This window comes from Symphalangus syndactylus, chromosome 12, assembly GCF_028878055.3.
Source record: "Symphalangus syndactylus isolate Jambi chromosome 12, NHGRI_mSymSyn1-v2.1_pri, whole genome shotgun sequence".
NCBI lineage: Eukaryota > Metazoa > Chordata > Mammalia > Primates > Hylobatidae > Symphalangus > Symphalangus syndactylus.
Window position 1 is genome coordinate 126,265,708 of NC_072441.2, and position 20,144 is coordinate 126,285,851.

General features: G+C 35.5%; 1 protein-coding gene across 2 annotated transcripts in view; it reads left to right on the forward strand.

Moving 5' to 3' along the window:
• Positions 1-20,144, forward strand: part of NRDC (nardilysin convertase) — a 94,557-nt gene that overhangs the window by 46,184 nt on the left and 28,229 nt on the right. The window contains exons 4-12 of one of the 2 annotated variants that reach the window (XM_055254758.2): positions 823-892; positions 1,049-1,130; positions 3,062-3,215; positions 9,300-9,373; positions 11,784-11,879; positions 13,373-13,495; positions 15,608-15,665; positions 17,318-17,391; positions 19,069-19,138. In XM_055254758.2, coding sequence (XP_055110733.1) covers positions 823-892; positions 1,049-1,130; positions 3,062-3,215; positions 9,300-9,373; positions 11,784-11,879; positions 13,373-13,495; positions 15,608-15,665; positions 17,318-17,391; positions 19,069-19,138 — 801 coding nt within the window. The remainder of the gene's footprint in view (positions 1-822; positions 893-1,048; positions 1,131-3,061; positions 3,216-9,299; positions 9,374-11,783; positions 11,880-13,372; positions 13,496-15,607; positions 15,666-17,317; positions 17,392-19,068; positions 19,139-20,144) is intronic. The other variant, XM_055254760.2, reaches the window with a different exon arrangement.

Genomic DNA, 20,144 nt, shown 5'->3' on the forward strand with positions numbered 1-20,144 from the left:
GTTTATTAAAACAATCTGTTTCACCAAATATGTTAGCCCTGTAAAATTGACATTTACAAAGTTTGAAGAAAACAAACAAATTTGGGAAAGTTAATAATTCGCCTTTCTATCTTCAAAGATTCAAATTGACCATTTTTTCTCCTTTTTTTGTCTTTTAACTTACTGTAATTATGCCCCAGTAGTTCGGGTGCAGTGGCTCACGCCTATAATCCCAGCACTTTGAGAGGCTGAGGTGGGAGGATTGTTTGAGTCCAGGAGTTTGAGACTAGCCTGGGCCTCATAGCAAGACCCCTGTCTTAAAAAAAAAAAAAAAAAAAGCCCCAATCATTTTAAGTGCAATTTGGTGTACCTCTTGGCCATCAATTTTGTTAAAAACTCTGATTTTCCCAAAGTATTGGGAGAATATATACTGATAAGTAATGTATGCTATATATCTTCAATTAGAAGTGAAGAACTAAAAAGCCTCTTTAAAATTTAGTTATACTTTTTAATGGCTACCGATTTTATCTTTTTTATCACTTACTATTTTTGTTAGATGTTTTCCTAAAATATTATCTTATTCTATCTTAACAAAATTTTCTAAGTTACATGTTGACAGGTTTCACATCTAGTAACTGAGTCACTCAACACAAAGCTTTTAATTGCTTAGAGATCTTCAGAGATATCTACCTAGATATGTTACTTCCGCAGATTTCCAAAATCTAGTAATTCAGGGAAAAAACTTGGTTCAGAATTCTGAAATGCTGATATGAAATGATATTTGGGTGGGCTGTCCAGTCCCTCTTCCCTTTTTTTCTGTCTGTTTCTGCTTTTTTTCCTTAGGTCTGCACCTGTTCAGCATTTGGCAGGATGGCAAGCGGAGGAGCAGCAGGGTGAAACTGACACAGTTCTGGTGAGTTTCACTTTGCTGCTCCTCCTGATTCTCAGGGAAAGAATTTTGTTACTCCTATTGGAAAACATCCATCTCCAAATGAATCCTTAAGATAAGATGCGAATATTATTCCTTTAGGGTTGACTCAACTATCTGTATGTGTTCTAATTACTCCAGTCTGCAGCGGCTCTTTGTGTTGGAGTTGGGAGTTTCGCTGATCCAGATGACCTGCCGGGGCTGGCACACTTTTTGGAGCACAGTAAGAATTTGTAAAATATCATTCCTGGTGTGTTTTTTTTCCCCCTCCGAACTTATATGAATTGATATCAAAGATTAATAGTTGATTTGACAGAAGTATGATATATTTAGCAAGAGAAAAGGCCAAGAAAAAATCCTTGATTTATGGATATCATGGGGGAAACTTAATCTGAGTGTACTTATATTGAGAGTTAGAATGAAACCACATAGAAAACTTTTAAAGTGTAGATGTCACTATTGTTGAGCTATGTTAAGGCCAATGGATCAGGAGATGATTGCCATTTTCTAGGAAATGACCAGTCCTGGGGAGGGCAGTCCCTTCCAGGGTTAGCAAGGCCCCCAGCCAAAGCATCAGAAATACAGGAATTCCCTGAGTGAGGTGGCTCATGCCTGTAATCCCAGCACTCTGGGAGGCTGAGGTGAGTGGATCACCTGAAGTCAGGAGTTCGAGACCAGCCTGGCCAACATGGTGAAACCCTGTCTCTACTAAAATACAAAAATTAGTCGGGCATGGTGGCATGCGCCTGTAGTCCCAGCTACTTGGGAATCTGAGGCAAGAGAATCATTTGAACCTGGGAGGTGGAGGTTGCAGTGAGCCGAGGCTGTGTCACTGTACTCCAGCTTGGGTGATAGAGCGAGACTCTGTCTCAAAAAAAACCAAAAAACAAGAAACAAAAAAAAACTAGAAATTCAAAAGGCATGATTAATATAAAAACAAAACAATAGAAACCTTTCATTTAATTTGGAATGTACCTAAATAAACCTTAGGTGGGGCCGGGCGTGGTGGCTCACTCCTGTAATCCCAGCACTTTGGGAAGCCAAGGCAGGTGGATCACCTGAGGTCAGGAGTTCGAGACCAGCCTGGCCAACATGGTGAAACTCCATCTCTACAAAAATGCAAAACTTAGCCGGGCATGATGGCGCACACCTATAGTTCCAGCTACTCTGGAGGCTGAGGCAGGAGAATTGCTTGAATCTGAGAGGTGGAGGTTGCAGTGAGCTGAGATCACGCCACTGCACTCCAACCTGGGTGACAGAGAGAGACTCCAGCTCAAAAACAAGCAAACAAACAAACCCCATGTGGATGTTATATAGTTACAAATATTTATTTTTATTTTACAAATATTTATTTTAAATTACTCTTTTTTTAATGGTCTGGTTTTCTAAAGTATTTGAGGGTATACTTCTTACTTTGTGAATTTTTATAGTAGCCATTAATCTGCATATGTTTGTGCTTAAATTTTAATCTCCTTAAATTTAATTAAAGAGATTAAGTTGTAAAAGCAGTAGCAGTTAATCTGCATATATGTTTGTGAATTTGTTTGAATTTTAATCTAATTAATAAAAGGTGAATTTTAATCTATTTAGACTTAAATATCTTTTTGATCTTTGTAAGTTATATGTTCATCTTATTTTTAAAGATGAAATATTTGTTTTTTTTTAGTATAAAAGTAACATGAGCATTATAGAAAGTTACAAAAACAAATGTAATGAAGAAAGTATTACTTAGGGTCAGGTGTGGTGGCTCACGCCTGTAATCCCAGCACTTTGGGAGGCCGAGGTGGGCGGATCACTTGAGGTCAGGAGTTGGAGACCAGCCTGGCCAACCTGGTGAAACCCCATCTCTACTAAAAATACAAAAATTAGCCAGGTGTGGTGGCACGTGCCTGTAATCCCAGCTACTTGGGAGGCTGAGGCACAAGAATCACTTGAACCCGGGAGGCAGAGTTTGTAGTGAGCGAAGATTGCACCACTGTGCTCCATACTGGGCAACAGAGTGAGACTCTGTCTCAAAGAAAAAAAAAGAATTCAGACATAACCATTTGATGTGTTGGTCTATTTCAGTTTTTCTATGCATATAAGAAAGTTCATACATGATAAAAATATTGTCTATATCTTTGTGTTGTGTGACTTTGTGTTCTTTCCATTTAGTGGTATTCATGGGTAGTTTGAAATATCCAGATGAGAATGGGTTTGATGCCTTCCTGAAGAAGCATGGCGGTAGTGATAATGCCTCAACTGATTGTGAACGCACCGTCTTTCAGTTTGATGTCCAGAGGAAGTACTTCAAGGAAGCCCTTGACAGGTAACTAACTCTAAATATATTTTAATTTTAATGATCGAATGACACTTTACAAATGTGAATAGAGTGTTCTTGTACGGTAGAATTGTCACAATACTTTACTTGGACCAGGCATGGTGACTCATGCCTGTAACTCAAGTACTTTGGGAGGCTGAAGTAGAAGGCTCGCTTAAAGCCAAGAGTTTGAGACCAGCTTGGGCAAAATAGTAAGAACCTGTCTCTACAAAAATAAGTAAATAAAAAATTAGCCAAGCATGATGGTGAGTACCTGTAGTCCTTGGTACTCAGGAGGCTGAGGTGGAAGGATTGCTTGGGTCCAGGAATTCGAGGCTGTAGTGAGCTACAGTCACACCAGTGCACTCCGGCCTGGAGTTTGGAGAAAAAAGCTGTTAAACTGTTAAATACAGTTTGACTCTTGTTCTGTTATATATAGTCTTTGTATTAAAGATTAAAATAAAACTCAACACCTTTTGGGTTTTATTAATTTTATTAATAATGTATTCTCTATTGACTCATTATGACTTTTTTTTTTTTTTTTTTTTAAGAGATGTGGTCTTGCCATGCTGCCTAGGCTGGAGTGCTGTGGTGGAATTGGCCATCAATTGCATGAATGCATGGCTCAGTGCAACCTCAGCCTCCCGGGCTGAATGTGCCACCACCCCCAGCTAATTTTTAAATTTTTTTGTAGAATTGGGAGTCTCACTGTATTGCCCAGGCTGGTTTCAAACTCCTGGCCTCAAGTGATCCTCCTGCCTCAGCCTCTCAAAGTGCTAGGATTATAGGTGTGAGCCACTTTGCCCAGCCATTTAAAAAACAGAATTTAGTAGAAAATATGGAGAAACAGAGAAGCAAAAAAGGGATAAGCTTGCCTCCAATTTTATAATGTAGAGATAACCACCATTAATGTTTTGGTATAGACCCATCTATATTTTTTAATGTATACTGATCATATTGTTCATACCCTTTTATAATTGTTAATTTTAACCAAGATATATCATTTTAACTTATATAATTTATAAAACATGATTTTTAGTGATTATATGTTATTTACATTGTATAGAAGTACCATAAGGTGTTCAATCAGTTGCATATGATTGGACAGTTGAGTTGTTTCCAGTTTTCTAATACTGTGATGACTATCCTGATCTCTGTGAATATCCTTAATTATTTCTATTAAGTTCTAAGAAGTGAAATTGCTGAGTATATTTGCAAATATGTTTTTAAGACTTTTTTTTCTTTAAGCTTTTGATATTCATTGCAAAATTATTTTCCAGAAAGTTTGTCAGTACAATAGTAGAAGTTTGAGATTACAAGGTTGCAGACCAAAGTCTACACTGGAAAAAAGTAGAAAAGTAGAAAAAAGTTATACCTAATTCTAGATGTATGCAAGATTGAAATGTAAAAGAAAAAAGAAACCTCACATTTGTCTAGTATAATGTAAGCTCCTTCAGAGCAGGAATTTTTGTCTATTTTTTGTTGATACATCTGCAAATCAAGAATTTGGTAGATACTCAGATTTGTTAAATGAATTAATGCAGTTCCTTTATAGCAAAAATTACCATAAAATCAAAAAGTAAATGACCAAAAAAAAATTTTTTTAAACATGACAGAGATCTAACATTTTTAAAAAAAATTGGCCTGGTGCGGTGGCTCACACCTGTAATCCCAGCACTTTGGGGGGCCGAGGTGGGCAGATAACTTGAGGCCAGGAGTTCGAGACCAGCCTGGCCAACATGGTGAAACCCTGTCTCTACTAAAAACAAAAATTAGCTGGGCTTGGTAGCATGTGCATGTAATCTCAGCTACTTGGGAGACTGAGACAGGAGAATTGCTTGAACCCAGGAGGCAGAGGTTGCAATGAGCTGAGATCATGCCATAGCACTCCAGCCTGAGTGACAGAGTGGGACTCTGTCTCAAAAACAAAATAAAATAAAAAAGATAAAATAAGAAGAAATTATCTCTTTTCTTAAGAGATTAATTTGATCTGGAAAAATCTTTTGGACATATTCCTATAAATTGGAAGCATATGCCACTTTTTTTGGAGACAGTCTCACTCTATTGCCCAGGCTGGAGTGCTGTGGTGTGATCTCGGCTGACTGCAGCCTCGTGCCTATAATTCCAGCACTTTGGGAGGCCAAGGTGTGCGGATCACTTGAGCCCAGGAATTCGAGACCAGCCTGGCCAACATGGTGAAACCCCATCTCTACTAAAAATACAAAAATTAGCTGGGTGTGGTGGCGCAGGCCTGTAATCCTGGCTGCTTGGGAGGCTGAGGCACGAGAATTGCTTGAACCTGGGAGACAGAGGTTGCAGTGAGCTGAGATCGCACCACTGTACTCCAGCCTGGGTGATGGACCGAGACCCTGTCTCAAAAAAAAAAGAAAGATAAATCAATGAAGGCAATGCAAATGGTGCCTGAGATGATCTTTCCTATAAATTTAGACAGGATCAGCAATACCTTCAGAGGAGACTTTAACCATACAACTTTGAAGAAAACTGCATCTTTACTCTTGTTACAGAGTTCTCAGCTCTTAAGTTTTACAAAATCCAAACAGGTCTTTGTATGTGTGAAGAAATCTTAAGCAGAAGACAAGCTGAATTTTTACAACTTTATATTTAGCTATGTCTATATATAAAGAAGGAAAAATAACTGATTTTATTGGGAAAAAGGATAGGCAAATGGTATGTATGATATGAATACATTCTGGCCATCTCAGAGATGATGAAATTTGGTATAAAATGTAGTTAAGAAATTTGTTTTGTTTCCCTTTAAAGAGTTGTTCTAAATATATTTTGTACAAGGACTGCTTCAGCATCTAAGAATATCACCTTACACATTTATTTTTATTTAAAAAGAAAGCCACCCAATTAATAAGAAAGCCACTGCATTAATAGGATAAATTAATGAGAATATCAAATCATAAATTTATGCCATAAGTAGAGCATTATAGGATGCAAATACTATAATAAATGCTGTAATATTATACTTCTACAATGTATAAGGAAAAGCCTTTATACATGTGTAATATGCTCTTATATAACATGGATTAAGTACCTGTTTTTAATAGGTTAGCAAAATCTGATTCCCTCACACAGGCCACATTGTTTATAGTATATTGGATCATTTAAATAAACAGCTGAGGAAATGACTAAATTTTTACTCCAGTTAAGTAAATGAGCATGGAAGCCGTCTTTACCATGGTGGCATCTTCTGTTTTCAGTAAATTTGAACTTTATTTTATCAGTATTTCATGGTAAGAGTGACAAATATCAAAGCTTAGGATGTCAACTTCTAACAGGAGACCCTCCCCATTATAAGCTGGGAATACAAAATCTTCACCTTCAGGTTGTGGAAAAGGATGAGGCATCCTGAGTAGTTATAGCCTAGATTCCAAGTGCCTGAGTATTCTGGGGAGCCCCAAGTCTTGATTGTAGCTTCATGGGCCAGAACTGGTAGTGTTCCCAGGAGCCTGGGAGAAGCAAACATAAGGCATCTCAAAAGGAAGATGCCTTCCTCCTAGGCCCTAAATTGTTACAAATATTTTTTCAAGTAAAATAACCAACATTCAGTCAAAAATAAGCTGGTACTCAGGAAAATAATACAACATGATTGAGAACAGATAACAAACAGATTCTTAGACATCTCAAGTATTGGCATAGTTACACACAATTTCTAAAATAATTATACTTTCTATTTTTTAAGAAATAAAGGCCAGACGCAGTGGCTCACGCCTGTAATCTCAGCACTTTGGGAGGCCAAGGTGGGTGGATCACGAGGTCGGGAGTTTAAAACCAGCCTGGCTAATATGGTGAAACCCCATATCTACTAAAAATACAAAAATTAGCTGGGTCTGGTGGCGGGTGCCTGTAGCCCCAGCTACTTGGGAGGCTGAGGCAGGAGAATCACTTGAACGTGGGAGGCAGAGCTTGCAGTGAGCCGAGATAGTGCCACTGCACTCTAGTCTGGGTAACAGAGCGAGACTCCATCTCAAAAAAAAAAAAAAAAAGAAATAAAGGACAAATTTGAATATACTTGCAAGGAATAAGAAACTGTCAAATATGACCTAGGAAATTTGTAAAATGAAAAGATACATCTTGAACTGAACTATGATAAAAAAAAAAAATGGAAAACATCATGGACAAGTTTAAGAGTAAATAGAGTTGAAGATAGAATTAGTAAGCCAGAAGATAAGACAGAAGGAATTAACCCAAATATAGCATAAAGAACATATATAACCCAAATATAGCATATAGCACAAAATTAAAAATACAAAGAATATGAAGCATAGAGGATAGAATGAAAACATCCCATGTATTTTACTTGTAGTCCTAGAAGGAGGAGAGAGAAAATTGAAGTAGAGACAACATTTGAAGGGATGATCACTGGAAAATTTTTAGAACCTGTTGTAAGACATCAAATCAGAGGTTAAAGTCTAATAACTTCCAAAAGGATACATTAGAAGAAATATAGAAAATTTTTGCCAGATAAATGAGAAAATTCTCTTCAAAGGAAGATGAGTTACACTTACAGATGACTACTCAACTTCAGTGCTCTGAAGGAAAATAACTACCAACTAATAACTAGAATCATAAATTGTACACTAAATAAAAATATCTTTTAAGAATGTTAGTAGGCTGGGCATGGTGACTCATGCCTATAATCCCAGCACTTTGGAAGGCCAAGGCAGGTGGATCACTTGAGCCCAGGGGCTGGAGACCAGCCTGGGTAACATGGTGGGGGGAAAAAAATTTAGCAGGGCATGATGGTACATGCCTGTAGCCTCAGCTACTTGGGATGCTGAGGTGGGAGGATCACCTGAGCCTGGGGAGGTCAAGGCTGCAGTAAGCCATGATGTGCCACTACACACTCCAGTCTGGGTAACAATTAAATAAAATTAGTTTCATTATTTAAGTCAACAGAAATTATCCAACCCATCATTAATCATACCAAGTACTGAAAAGAAAAAAAATGCCCCAATATATCTAGCAGGTAGTTAAGTTAAAAGTTACCTTATTGCAAGCAAAAGTTAAAGTTTTTAAAAGAAGCCTGAGCAATGTAGGGAGACCCTGTCTCTACAAAAAATTTAAAGATTAAAAAAAAAATGGTAGTGCACATCTCTAGTCTCAGCTACTTCAGAGGTTGAGGCAGGAGGATTGCTTGAACCCGGCAGTTTGAGGCTGCAGTGAGCAGTGATTGTGCCACTGCATTCTAGCCTGAGTGATAGAGTGAGACTCTATATCCAAAAAAAAAAAAAAGGTTTACTAAACATTTTAGGAAATTAATTTTTTAAATTGTTTTATTTTGCTGGAAAAACACCAATACACCAATTTTTGAATAATTTTTAACAATTTAATTGCATTGGTATTATGTATTTATATAATTTGTATATGTAATTTGATATATCAGTTTATATAATTAAAAATTAATTTAAAAAGCAGATAAAATTATAAGATTAACTTAAATACCAAGTCTTTAAAATTCTAATTTAACTTTTAATTGAAACGTTTTTAGTCATCTGTAACCTTGCATTGAACTAAAAAAGTAAGCCTTATATACTCTCTATAAAAACATGGATATACATAACATTACATAAATAGACTATCTGTGGTATTACAATTTTACAAAGGAATGAATAGGAGAAAATTTCTGAAAAGGCTCCTAAGGGTTGATAATGGAAATAAAAAGGGTTGATAAACATTGGTTTAGAAATAGGTATATAGGTAATAAAACTATAAAGAAAAGGAGAGAAATTACTACTATACATTCAGGATATTTCTTGAGGTGAGGGTAGGAGCCGGGTGCTTCTAGAGTGTTGACTGTGGTCTGTTTCTTCACCTGGGTGGGCCACTCAGGTGTAGTTTATATGTTCATGTTTTGTTAACTTTTCTGTATGATTGTTATTAAATATATTTCACAATGAAAAAGTTAGATATTAGTTTAAAATATAGAAACACGGATTATTTAGATTTTATATACTTAGGATTGTGAATTAAATCTCCAACTTAGTAAGTTTCTTAATTAAAATAATAGATGTTGATTGATGAAAGTGAACAAAAACAGAAATGCCAGTTTTGTTTTTTGTTCAGATGGGCCCAGTTCTTCATCCACCCACTAATGATCAGAGATGCAATTGACCGTGAAGTTGAAGCTGTTGATAGTGGTAAGAGGAGTACTTTATGTGTAACTACAGTTTTTTCCTTCATGAAACCACTTATTACATTTATCCTTCTTTATCTCTAGACCATTTTATCTTTATATTTTAAAGGACTAAATTGAAATATGTGTTATGTTTGTTCCTGAAGTCATTAAACATCTAATTCAGTGTAGATTTGAAGTAAATGAAAAGGATGGTGGATTTTAGTTTTTCCATCCTTTGTTTTTCGAAGGTTTTACCATAGGGGCTAATCTTTTGAAATTCAAATATTGAAGACTTTTATAAAGGAAAATAATGTGCTTATATAGGGTGAGCCTTCATTATAGCTCTGTGCTATAAATATTCCTTAATTACATAGTACCAATAAATATCACCATTGTATATTATCCCTGCTTGATTTATTTAAGTATTAGAAGCATTTAATACTAGACTTGAGGGGACTTCCAGTTCATATAGGTTAGGCTTGGTTTATAGCGACTGCAAGTCTCTGTATTTGTTCCACTTTTTGTAGTATTTTCCTCCTTGGTTTGATGCAGTGTCTAGTTCTAATAATGATGTAAAGCATTTACTAGGCTGAGTAAACTACAGACGGCTAGAGTGATCTCTCTGGAAGTCAACAGACCCCTGTTTAACTTACAGAAGTGTCTAGCTGTGGCATTCAGTTTATTTGTAAAAAAGGATGGAATGGTTAGGCTCTTTCTAGCTGTAGTAGCTCCTTGGAAATCAAGGATTTATTTTCTTCATTTTTTTACTTGCCTACCACAGTGTCTGTTTTACCTTAAACCCAGTTAAATACCTGTTGAATGCATGAAAAAAAAAACAACTAAGGATAACTGTAAAAGCACTTTCCCTGTTTTGAGACTCAAGAACTATTATCTGTGTCTTAAATGCTTTCTAGTATGTTTTTCTTTATACAGTTTCTAGAGTGGGTTGACACCAGTGTTTAAACAAGCAGACCTTTAATTAGATTTTGCAATTTTAAGCCAGAATATATTTTATTATGCTTTGAAAAATTATGCTGAAAGAAATACATATGTATATACACACACAGTATGGAGTTTTGGTTTATGCTGAACTAAAGTAAAAATTCTGTTGTGCTTTTGTTCATGATCTGCCTGCCTCAGCCTCCCAGAGTGCTGGGATTACAGGTGTGAGCCACCATGCCCAGCTGAGAGATTATTTTTAATAATTGACTTTTTATTTTAATGATGGTTTATACTCACATAAACATATATAATTGCCTACATAGTATGTCTTAGTGATTGAGATGAAAGGCATGTCCAATGCCTTTTTAAATCTTAATTATGTGTCAAAGTGCAGTCTCTATTTTTATTTACTTCTTTATTTTTAATGTTTGTTTCCTTTCCAAATATGATCTCTTAAGTGTTCATATATTTATATTCTATTTTTATCAACTGCAAGGGGTCTTAAATCACTTTTCGTAGATATGTTTACATGTCTGCTATATTACCTGTTATTGCAGAAACATGGTGGCTTAAAATAAAACATTTATTTTCTTACAGTTTTGGAGGAATGAAATCAGGTACGTTAGATAACTTCCTCAAGGTTGTTGGGCTTAGTGTCAGAACTGCAATTCTAACGGTTTTTAGTCCATTTGGGCTGCCTAACAGAATCCCACAGACTGGGTGGCTTATAAACCACAGAATTGTTTCTTACAGTTTTGGAGGCTGAGAAGTCCAAGATCAAAGAACTGGCAGATTTGGTGTCTGGTGACAGCCTGCTCTCTGGTTCATAGAAAACTGCCTTCACTCTTTGTCCTCATACAGCAGAAGGGGCAAGGGAGCACTCTGAGGTCTCTTTTACAAGGCACTAATCCATTCATGAGGGCTTTGCCCTCATTACCTAATTATTTCTCATTGGCCCCTACCTCCAAATACCATCACATTGGGGATTAAGTTTCAACACAGAAATTTTGGGTGGAGGGGACATAAACATTCAGTCTTTAGCGGTAGCTAAAGGTATTTCTGACTTCAAAGTGGATTGTTCTTAGCCATCATACTTTATTACCAACATAGTTGGTTTTGGAAGAAGTTTAAACAATATATATGACCAAGTTCCCAGATAAAAGGATTAATATTTTATTAGCATTTTCATCAGTAAAATCTTGTACATAGCATCCTAGAGCTGAAACTTTCAGATCATTAACTACCTTGTGTTTCATTTGAAAAATAAGGGTAAGACTCTGGTAAGCTGAATTGATTTACCCAAAATTACAGGTCATATTAAGTCATAGAGCCAGGCCTGGATCATTGAGTTTCCCACTTCAGTCTTATAACACGTGATTCATGAAGTTAATTTTGTTACTTCCTTGCTTTCCATTCTGTAAGTTTGAATTTCCATATAATAAAGGAGATACTGAATTTTGTTTTATTACGTGTTTCTTTAAAATTGACAGAATATCAACTTGCAAGGCCTTCTGATGCAAACAGAAAGGAAATGTTGTTTGGAAGCCTTGCTAGACCTGGACATCCTATGGGAAAATTTTTTTGGGGTAAGCTACTAAATACATCATCTTATTTCATATTTTCTAGTTAAGATTTAGAATAAGAAAAGTTGATAAAGAATTGAAAATTATAAAGCTAGACCCCCTAGGTACCTTTTACCTTTTAGGATAGCTAGTTAGCCTTTCAAACACGAAGTTGTTAAATATACCTGTATTTGGTTCTCTAACAGTGAATGTAGCAAGAGTAACACCTAACATTTTGTGAATGCTTTTTAAGTGCCAGATACTATGCTAACACTACATGAATTATTTCATTTGATCATTATCACAATGTTCAGAGATAGGTACCATTATCATCTCCATTTAAAGATAAACAGGTTTAGGCCAGGTGTGGTGGTTCACACCTGTAATCCCTCTGGGAGGCTGAAGTGGGAGAACCACTTGAGACCAGTTCAAAACCAGCTTTGGCAACATAGTGAGACCCCATCTCTATTTTAAATTTCAGTCAAGTTATCTCATTTGTTTAAATCACACAGATAGTAAGTGGTGGATTTGAGATTTGAACATCTGTTTATCTGATTATAAAGTCTGTGCTCTACCTCAGCCTGACATTTCCATTTGTCAACAGAGTTGGCAATAGTTTCTGTAAGAGTTTTGAACTGTGACTTAATTTTGTTCATCTGGTAAACTGTTTAACTGGTGTCTGTTTTTCATAATGGCATTTTCTTAGTGGTAGGATTTAGTTACAGCCTTATATTAATCCTATTGACTATAGAGTAAAATTTAGGATGAGATGATCTAAATTATTCTTTAAAGGGTGTTTTGTCTCCCTGTATATTTCTGTACAGTTATATACATTTTATAGGGCATTCTTGCTTCATGTGTTTTATTTTTAAGAATTAAATAGCCGGGCGTGGTGGCTCACGCCTGTAATCCCAGCACTTTGGGAGGCTGAGGTGGGTGGATCATGAGGTCAGGAGTTCGAGACCAGCCTGGCCAAGATGGTGAAACCCCGTCTCTACTGAAAATACAAAAATTAGCCGGGTGTGGTGGCTCATGCCTGTAGTCCCAGCTACTTGGGAGGCTGAGGCAGGAGAATTGCTTGAACCCAGGAGGTGGAGGTTGCTGTGAGCTAAGATCATGCTAATTGCACTCCAGCCTGGGCAACAAGAGCGAAACTCTGTCTTTTAAAAAAAAAAAAAAAAAAGAATTAGACAAAAATATTATTAAAATAATTAGAAAGAACCTGGATTGAATACTGCTGGACTAATTATTAAGCAAGGAAGCTTAGGGAGTTATTGTCTGTTTTTTTAAGGTTTTCCCAACCAGAGATTAATTCCTTGGATATTAAAATATACTTCAGAATTGTTTCTTATGCGTTTTTGTCTTATTAATACATTATTGCACACTGGTTCAATATTCTTGAGTCCCTTGGGTTATTTCATTAATCATGTATGGCAGCAAAATATGCATTGATGATGTAGAAGACTTTTAACAAAGTGAACTTAGTTATATCTATGATTTTTTTCATTCTTTTATAGGAAATGCTGAGACTCTCAAGCATGAGCCAAAAAAGAATAATATTGATACACATGCTAGATTGAGAGAATTCTGGATGCGTTACTACTCTGCTCATTACATGACTTTAGTGGTTCAATCCAAAGGTAACTATTTATTATGGCTCTTAGAGTTACCTTGAAGTAGTGCTTTCTTAGGATTTGTTTGCCTGTATCAGTGTTGCAGTGTACTATTAATTACTTTAGTGCTTGACCTTAATACAAAGTAAAGGAAATCAGAACTTGGAGATGTCACATAGCTAGTGGCAAAGCTCAGGGAAACACAAGATGATGAGATTCTCAGGCAAATTTTTTTCTCTTACAGAAATAGGTCTTATCTGTAAGATAAGATATGTAGGCTGGTCTGTGAATGTACTAATATTCTAATAGGTCATGAATTGATCTTTTAAGCCACCTTCAGCTGCAATTGTATCTGTGGTTTTACATTTACTCTATATTGATTACAAACTCTTACAGGGCAAAGTGTTGGTTTGTTCATTCTTCCATAAGTTCCTGTAAAAATGGCATGATTAATTGAGATTGATCATGGTGACAATGGCAGAAGTATCTTAAATATAAAATACTGATGAATACCTCTATGGCAGAAGTATCTTAAATGTAAAGACTGATGAATATCTCTATTTTCCTTCTTTTATCATTGTCTTCAGTAACTCACATTAACTTCTTCTCATTAAGGAAGTCATGGAAGCTTTCTTTTGTTTTCTTTACATTTCAACCTACTTGTTTTTCAAAGTCCGTAAATTGCTAAGTTATTCCCTTTAACATACCTTATAGTTTGCACATTCCTATTTGAAAGGCTAATCCTCTCACCCTAATGTGATTCCCCTTTTTATAAAGTTTTGCTTTTTACATTGTCAAAATTAAGATCAAATCTGACTTGTCACTTAGATGTAAAACATTTTTGCATTTATGATCAAAATGAGTTCACTAAAGTTGACTTGAAGGTAAAGTTTCGTGGTATGGTAGATTCTTTTGTTCAAATTGCTTCTAGGTTCCTTTTACATTTGCTAAATTAGGTAATTCCATATTTGGTATTCCCCAAGTTAATTCACAATTTTTGATTATTGTGTTTGCAAATAATTCCATGTGTTTTTCTTGAACTAGTTATTCTGTTTCTTTTGTATTCTCTTCCTGTGTGATGGCAGATATAAGAGCTGATTAATGCTTATTTCAAAATTTTAAAACAAGTCCTAGAGTTTTTGTTTTTTAACAAGTAGGATTTTGCTTTGTCATTCAGGCTGTAGTGTAGTGGCACAATCATAGCTCATTGTAACCTCAAATGCCTGGGCTCAGGTGATCCTCCTGCCTCTGCCTCTGAGATAGCTGGGATTACAGGTCCCAGCCACTGTGCCTAGGCTAGAGTTTTGTTGAAAACTATGTACAATGTAGATTTCATAGGATTTAGAATTTTAGCATTAATTATACCATTTAAGAGTCAAACATCTATATAAATAGTATAATATAAATTCAGAAATCGATTAGTCTGAATCCCATGTTTTATATAATGGGGTTCTCTATTGAGAATTAGTGAAATTCATGTGCCTGGTAGAACTAACAAATACTCTTCAATGATGGTCACTCAGATAAAGCAGAAAGTTTCCTTTTTCATTTAGATCTTATTTTTTACTATACATTTCAGAATAATTTCTTATTAAATATAAGAAGTGAATCAAAGGAAAACATAAATCATATATATGTATGATTTATATATATAAAGCCTAAAAAGAAGACCTGTGAGTTAAAACCTCAGCAAGTATAAATTAATGTAAAACAAGTGGAACATAAAAGTACTGACGAGATGGCAAAAAGGAGAGGTTAATGTAATATGGGTTAGTATGGAAAAACCTTCCAAGAGGATGTAAGTTTTGGAATGGGCATAGGATGGTTGGCATACTCTTATCTCTTGGTCCTTCACACTAGCCTAATGCTAAAGATACATTTTTTGTTAAATTTGTGTGCCTTTTCTAACTCTACCAGGGAGAAATAAAGGAGTCTCACAAAATTCTGTGTGTCATAAGGTTTTCTTTTCTACTGTTATTTTTCCTGTTAATCCATTACTGGTTCAGGAGTGGCAAGTAATGGCCAAATTAAAATATCCCTTTGTTTTGTAGCTAAAGATCTCTGAGAAATCTAATTGCATTTCTACCTTGAATAATGTCATTGCATTTTCCTGTCTCTTCCTTGCCCTCCACTCTCAAGAAACACTGGATACTTTGGAAAAGTGGGTGACTGAAATCTTCTCTCAGATACCAAACAAGTAAGATATTTATTTTCATACATCATACATCTTCAGAATTAAAGAGAGCATTATCTTATATGAGTCCCAAAGGTTTTTTGCTTTTTTATTTTTATACAGGTGATAGAATTAAGACCTAAACAAACTTAATGACTGTCAAGATCACACAGCTTTTGAGTGGGTAAACTAAGATGATAAGCCAAATTTCCATAGTTCAAAATTTACAGGCTTGTAAATGTATATAGTAAGCAATAATTCTGAAAAATTTATGCCTCCTTTTACATTTATTTAGAGCTTTTCTGTGATACAAAAGAAAATACTATATGAGAGGCAGAAGAATATGCACACTTACATCCCCCGCATTGGGACAAATTGTGTTCTGAAAATTTGTTTTTTTTAAGTCAGTTGTTTGGATATTGCACTGGTTTTCCCCATAAAAGAAGTAGTCTTTTAGATGATGGCTGACTTTCCATACTGCCTGAAAAACTTATTTCATATAGTCAAACCAGATGTTCTTTTATAAGAAATTGTATGTAGAGTTTCAGTTCAGGATGATATAAACATTTTTTCTCCACTCAAATTCATCAAAATAGTACAAATATTTAAAAGATACATTACTGCTACCTTTTTGTTACAGTTTACAAAAAATTTAATTCTGAAGCAATGAAATCTTTCTTCCCATACCTAGTAGTTTGCATTTTAACAAAATTAATGAAAACAGATATTTTTTCTTGCATCAGACGAGTAACCTGTGGATTTTCCCAGTTAATCTTCTAATACATAATTATTTTAAATTTATGAAAGAAACCAGCATAAAATGTTAGAATAATTTATAATGACAACTGGTTGGTTATTATTAATTTGGCTTTATATGAATTGCCATTGATAATTAGCAGTGCTTTTTGGTATGTAAAGGTAATCAAGAGCATGACAAATTTGTGGGGCTTTTTTTTTTTTTTTCTGATTAGAAGTCTTGAGTGTGAACCATGGAAATGTCAAATGTGAAACTTTAATGAAATCAGAGGTGTAAGTTTAATAGAGGAATTCATTAGGTTCTGTCAGTCCCTGATGAGCATTAAAAAAAAAATCTCATATATTATTCACTAATAACTTTGGTTCCTTAATTAGACAGGTTAAAAATTCTTCAAGGCATTTAATATTAATTTGCATCAACTGTGTTTTGGAAGAAATATTAAAGTTACAATATCTTCAACCAGAGTAGAAGCCCCTAGGAGGGACCAAGTCTTTTAAATACCACAGTGCCTAGTATAGTGCTTTATACCTAATATTCACTTCATGTATAATCGTTGATTTTAAAAAAGTATTATCTCTAGTTTAAGTTTCTTTCTGAAATGGCTTTGTCTAGGAGGAGAACTGAAATTAAATGGGGCTGATAGAGTCAGTAAATATTGGGGTGAGAGGTAGTCCTTTAAATCATTCTTCTCTATCTCTTGAGTTGTAAAAACTTTTGAGTTATTGGGCTGAGGCTAAGAACAGATTGTGTAACTGAAGATTTTGTGGCTGTGTTGCCATCTATTTGTTCATGCCTGGAATGCTTTCCAAGAAGGAGTATGTAGAATAGATTATAAATATCTCTCAGTTAGATATCCCTAAAGGTATTGCTTATAAAGGCTTTTGCCAACTAAATTTGTATGTATTTGTTTTATTTTCAGTGGGTTACCCAGACCAAACTTTGGCCATTTAACGGATCCATTTGACACACCAGCATTTAACAAACTTTATAGAGGTTTGTGAACCAAAAGTTTAAAACTGTTTGAAATAATGTTAGCACATTCTCTATAACCTAATTGAAGCTGCCAATTTTCATTGAAAATGAGAACACAACAGAAAATACAGCTGGGTTGGAAAGGGAGTAGATGGGCAATGGAGATCTAATTAATAATAGATAGCAGACCATTGACTAGCTGCAGATCGATTGATTCTGGTGCCCTGCTGCTACTCAGTCTATTTCATGCTTTCTCCTTGCTTTACCTTTCTTCCCTTTTGTTCTCTGTTTTGTTAAATTTCATTCATGTTTCATTTTATTTATATTCTGTTCTTTTTTGCCTTTAAATGAATAAAAATAGAGGAGAGGGAAAACACTTTGGAAATAGTTTCCTTTTAAATTCATTATGAAAGCAATATTTGCTAAATAAAAATGTAAAATGTCAAGAAATGGGAGAAAAATCACCCTTAAATCTTACCATCAAGAGAAGTCATTTGTATCGGATTTCTTTCTTTTTTTTTGAGACAGTCTCACTCTGTTGCCCAGGCTGGAGTGCAGTGGCATGATCTCAGCTCACTGCTTCGCCTCCCAGGTTCAAGCGATTCTCCTGCGTCAGCCTGCTGAGTGGCAGTGATTATAGGCACTCACCACCATGCCCAGCTAAGTTTTGTATTTTTAGTAGAGACAGGGTTTCACCATGTTGGCCAGGCTGGTCTTGAACTCCTGGCCTCAAGTGATCCGCCTGCCTTCGCCTCCCACAGTGTTGGGATTACAGGCGTGAGCCACCACGCCCGGCCTCCTGATTTCTTTCTGATTTTCTAATAGGTATATTTTCTTAACAAAGTTGAGATTATAAAGTATATATATAATTCTGTCTCCTGCTTTGTTTCATTTAATAGTATACCTGTAATAACTACATAATGAGTTGTGTGATTACATTATAATTACTTAACAATTTGCCTACAGTGAATATTGCAGAAACATTCTTAATTCACCATCTCTCTTTCTTTGTTCTATGACGGCAGATTTTTTTTTTTTTTCTGTTTTTACTAATTGCCTTAGGTATTCCCTCTTCTTCACCCCATTACCAGTCTCTTTCCTTTTGCCTTCCTCTAATTAATGACTGTTTTGTTACACCCTTCTGCTGCTGGCTCCATTCTGTTAATATTAAGCTAGCTCTTTCCAGAGACAACTTATTTTTGATTGTATTCTTTCTGGTTTTAGGTTGCCTGTTCATAGAATAATAGCATTGGGAAGAATCCTAGAGATACTTTAACCCAACTCACTCATTTTACTATGAGTAAACAGATTCAGAAAGATTTAAATGCAAGTGATTTTCTCAGGTCATATAAGCACATATAGCAAGATAGTGGTAGGACTGGATTTCAGCCATGGGTCTCCTGACTCCTAGTTTTGTATCCTTTCTTGCAAGAAGAGATCCATACACAGCAGCATTTCATATCCTCATAGTTCTTTTATCCCTGCTTTCTCTACCTCTGAAACCAAATAAAAAAGAAATTTACAAAAATTGCATTATTTGAATTGGAAAATTGGCAAGTTGAAATAATAAGTGCATTGTACTTAACCTTCCCTTGTTTATTGGAGGATAAATATATTGAATTTTAAACATTCTTGTAATGTAGTAACAGTTATAGAGAAACACTTATACCTGTTCTTCTGGAAAATATTTTTGTTTAGTTGTTCCAATCAGAAAAATTCATGCTCTGACCATCACATGGGCACTTCCTCCTCAACAGCAACATTACAGGTAAGAGTTTAAGGGAAAATTTACTTCATTAGAACCGAGTGAGAATAATTTTTAAAGCATGCTAAATGGTTTAAGTTTGGGGGTTCTGAATTTATAAACATAGCACTACGGTAACCTGGAAATTGATTACTCGGGGAGCTTTCAAGCCTTGCTATGTATTTTACTATTTTTTGGATATAAAAACTAGAGCTTTCTCAGTTATAGTGGCCTTTCTTAAGTCTTTGAAATTAGGTGTTTAGTGTGAATGCTAACTTTTGTAATTTGTTTTGATCTTGTCAAAAGTAAAGTTAAATAGTTTGGGCCTGGCAGACTGGCCAACATGGTGAAACCCCGTCTCGACTAAAAATATCAAAAAACTAGCCAGGCATGGTGGCACACACCTGTAATCCCAGCTACTCAGGTGGCTGAGGCACGAGAATTGTTTGAACCTAAGAGGTGGAGGTTGCAGTGAGTTGATATTGCACCACTGCACTCCAGCCTGGGTAACAAAGCAAGACTCTGTCTCAAAATAATAATAATTTGGACTGGTAATATGACTAGGGTACATAAATCCCAAGGATTTACTCCTCTGAATTAGGGCAGGTTTATGCAAATTAGGAAAGGAGTTCCACTTGTCTATATAGTTATCTTATATGAGCAGTATAGCATGGGCCAGAGAATTATTTAACATAAGAATCAGTCAATGCCTATAAATGCTTTTCTAATTAGAAATAAATGCTAATCAACTGATAAAAATTTAACTTTTTGGGGGGGTGGGACCCAAGCAGTCCACCCACCTTGGCCTCCCAAAGTGCTGGGATTACAGACGTGAGCCACTGTGCCCAGCCAAATTCATATTTTAAACAAGGTTGTATGGGCTTTAAGGATTGCTTAACATAGTTGAAAATCATATCTTGACTTTCAAGAATTTACTGAATTTAACTGTGTAACCTAATTAAATTTTCTCATATATACAGAAATATACAGAAAACTCAATTTTTTTCTGTATGTCTTTGTGGTAGGAATA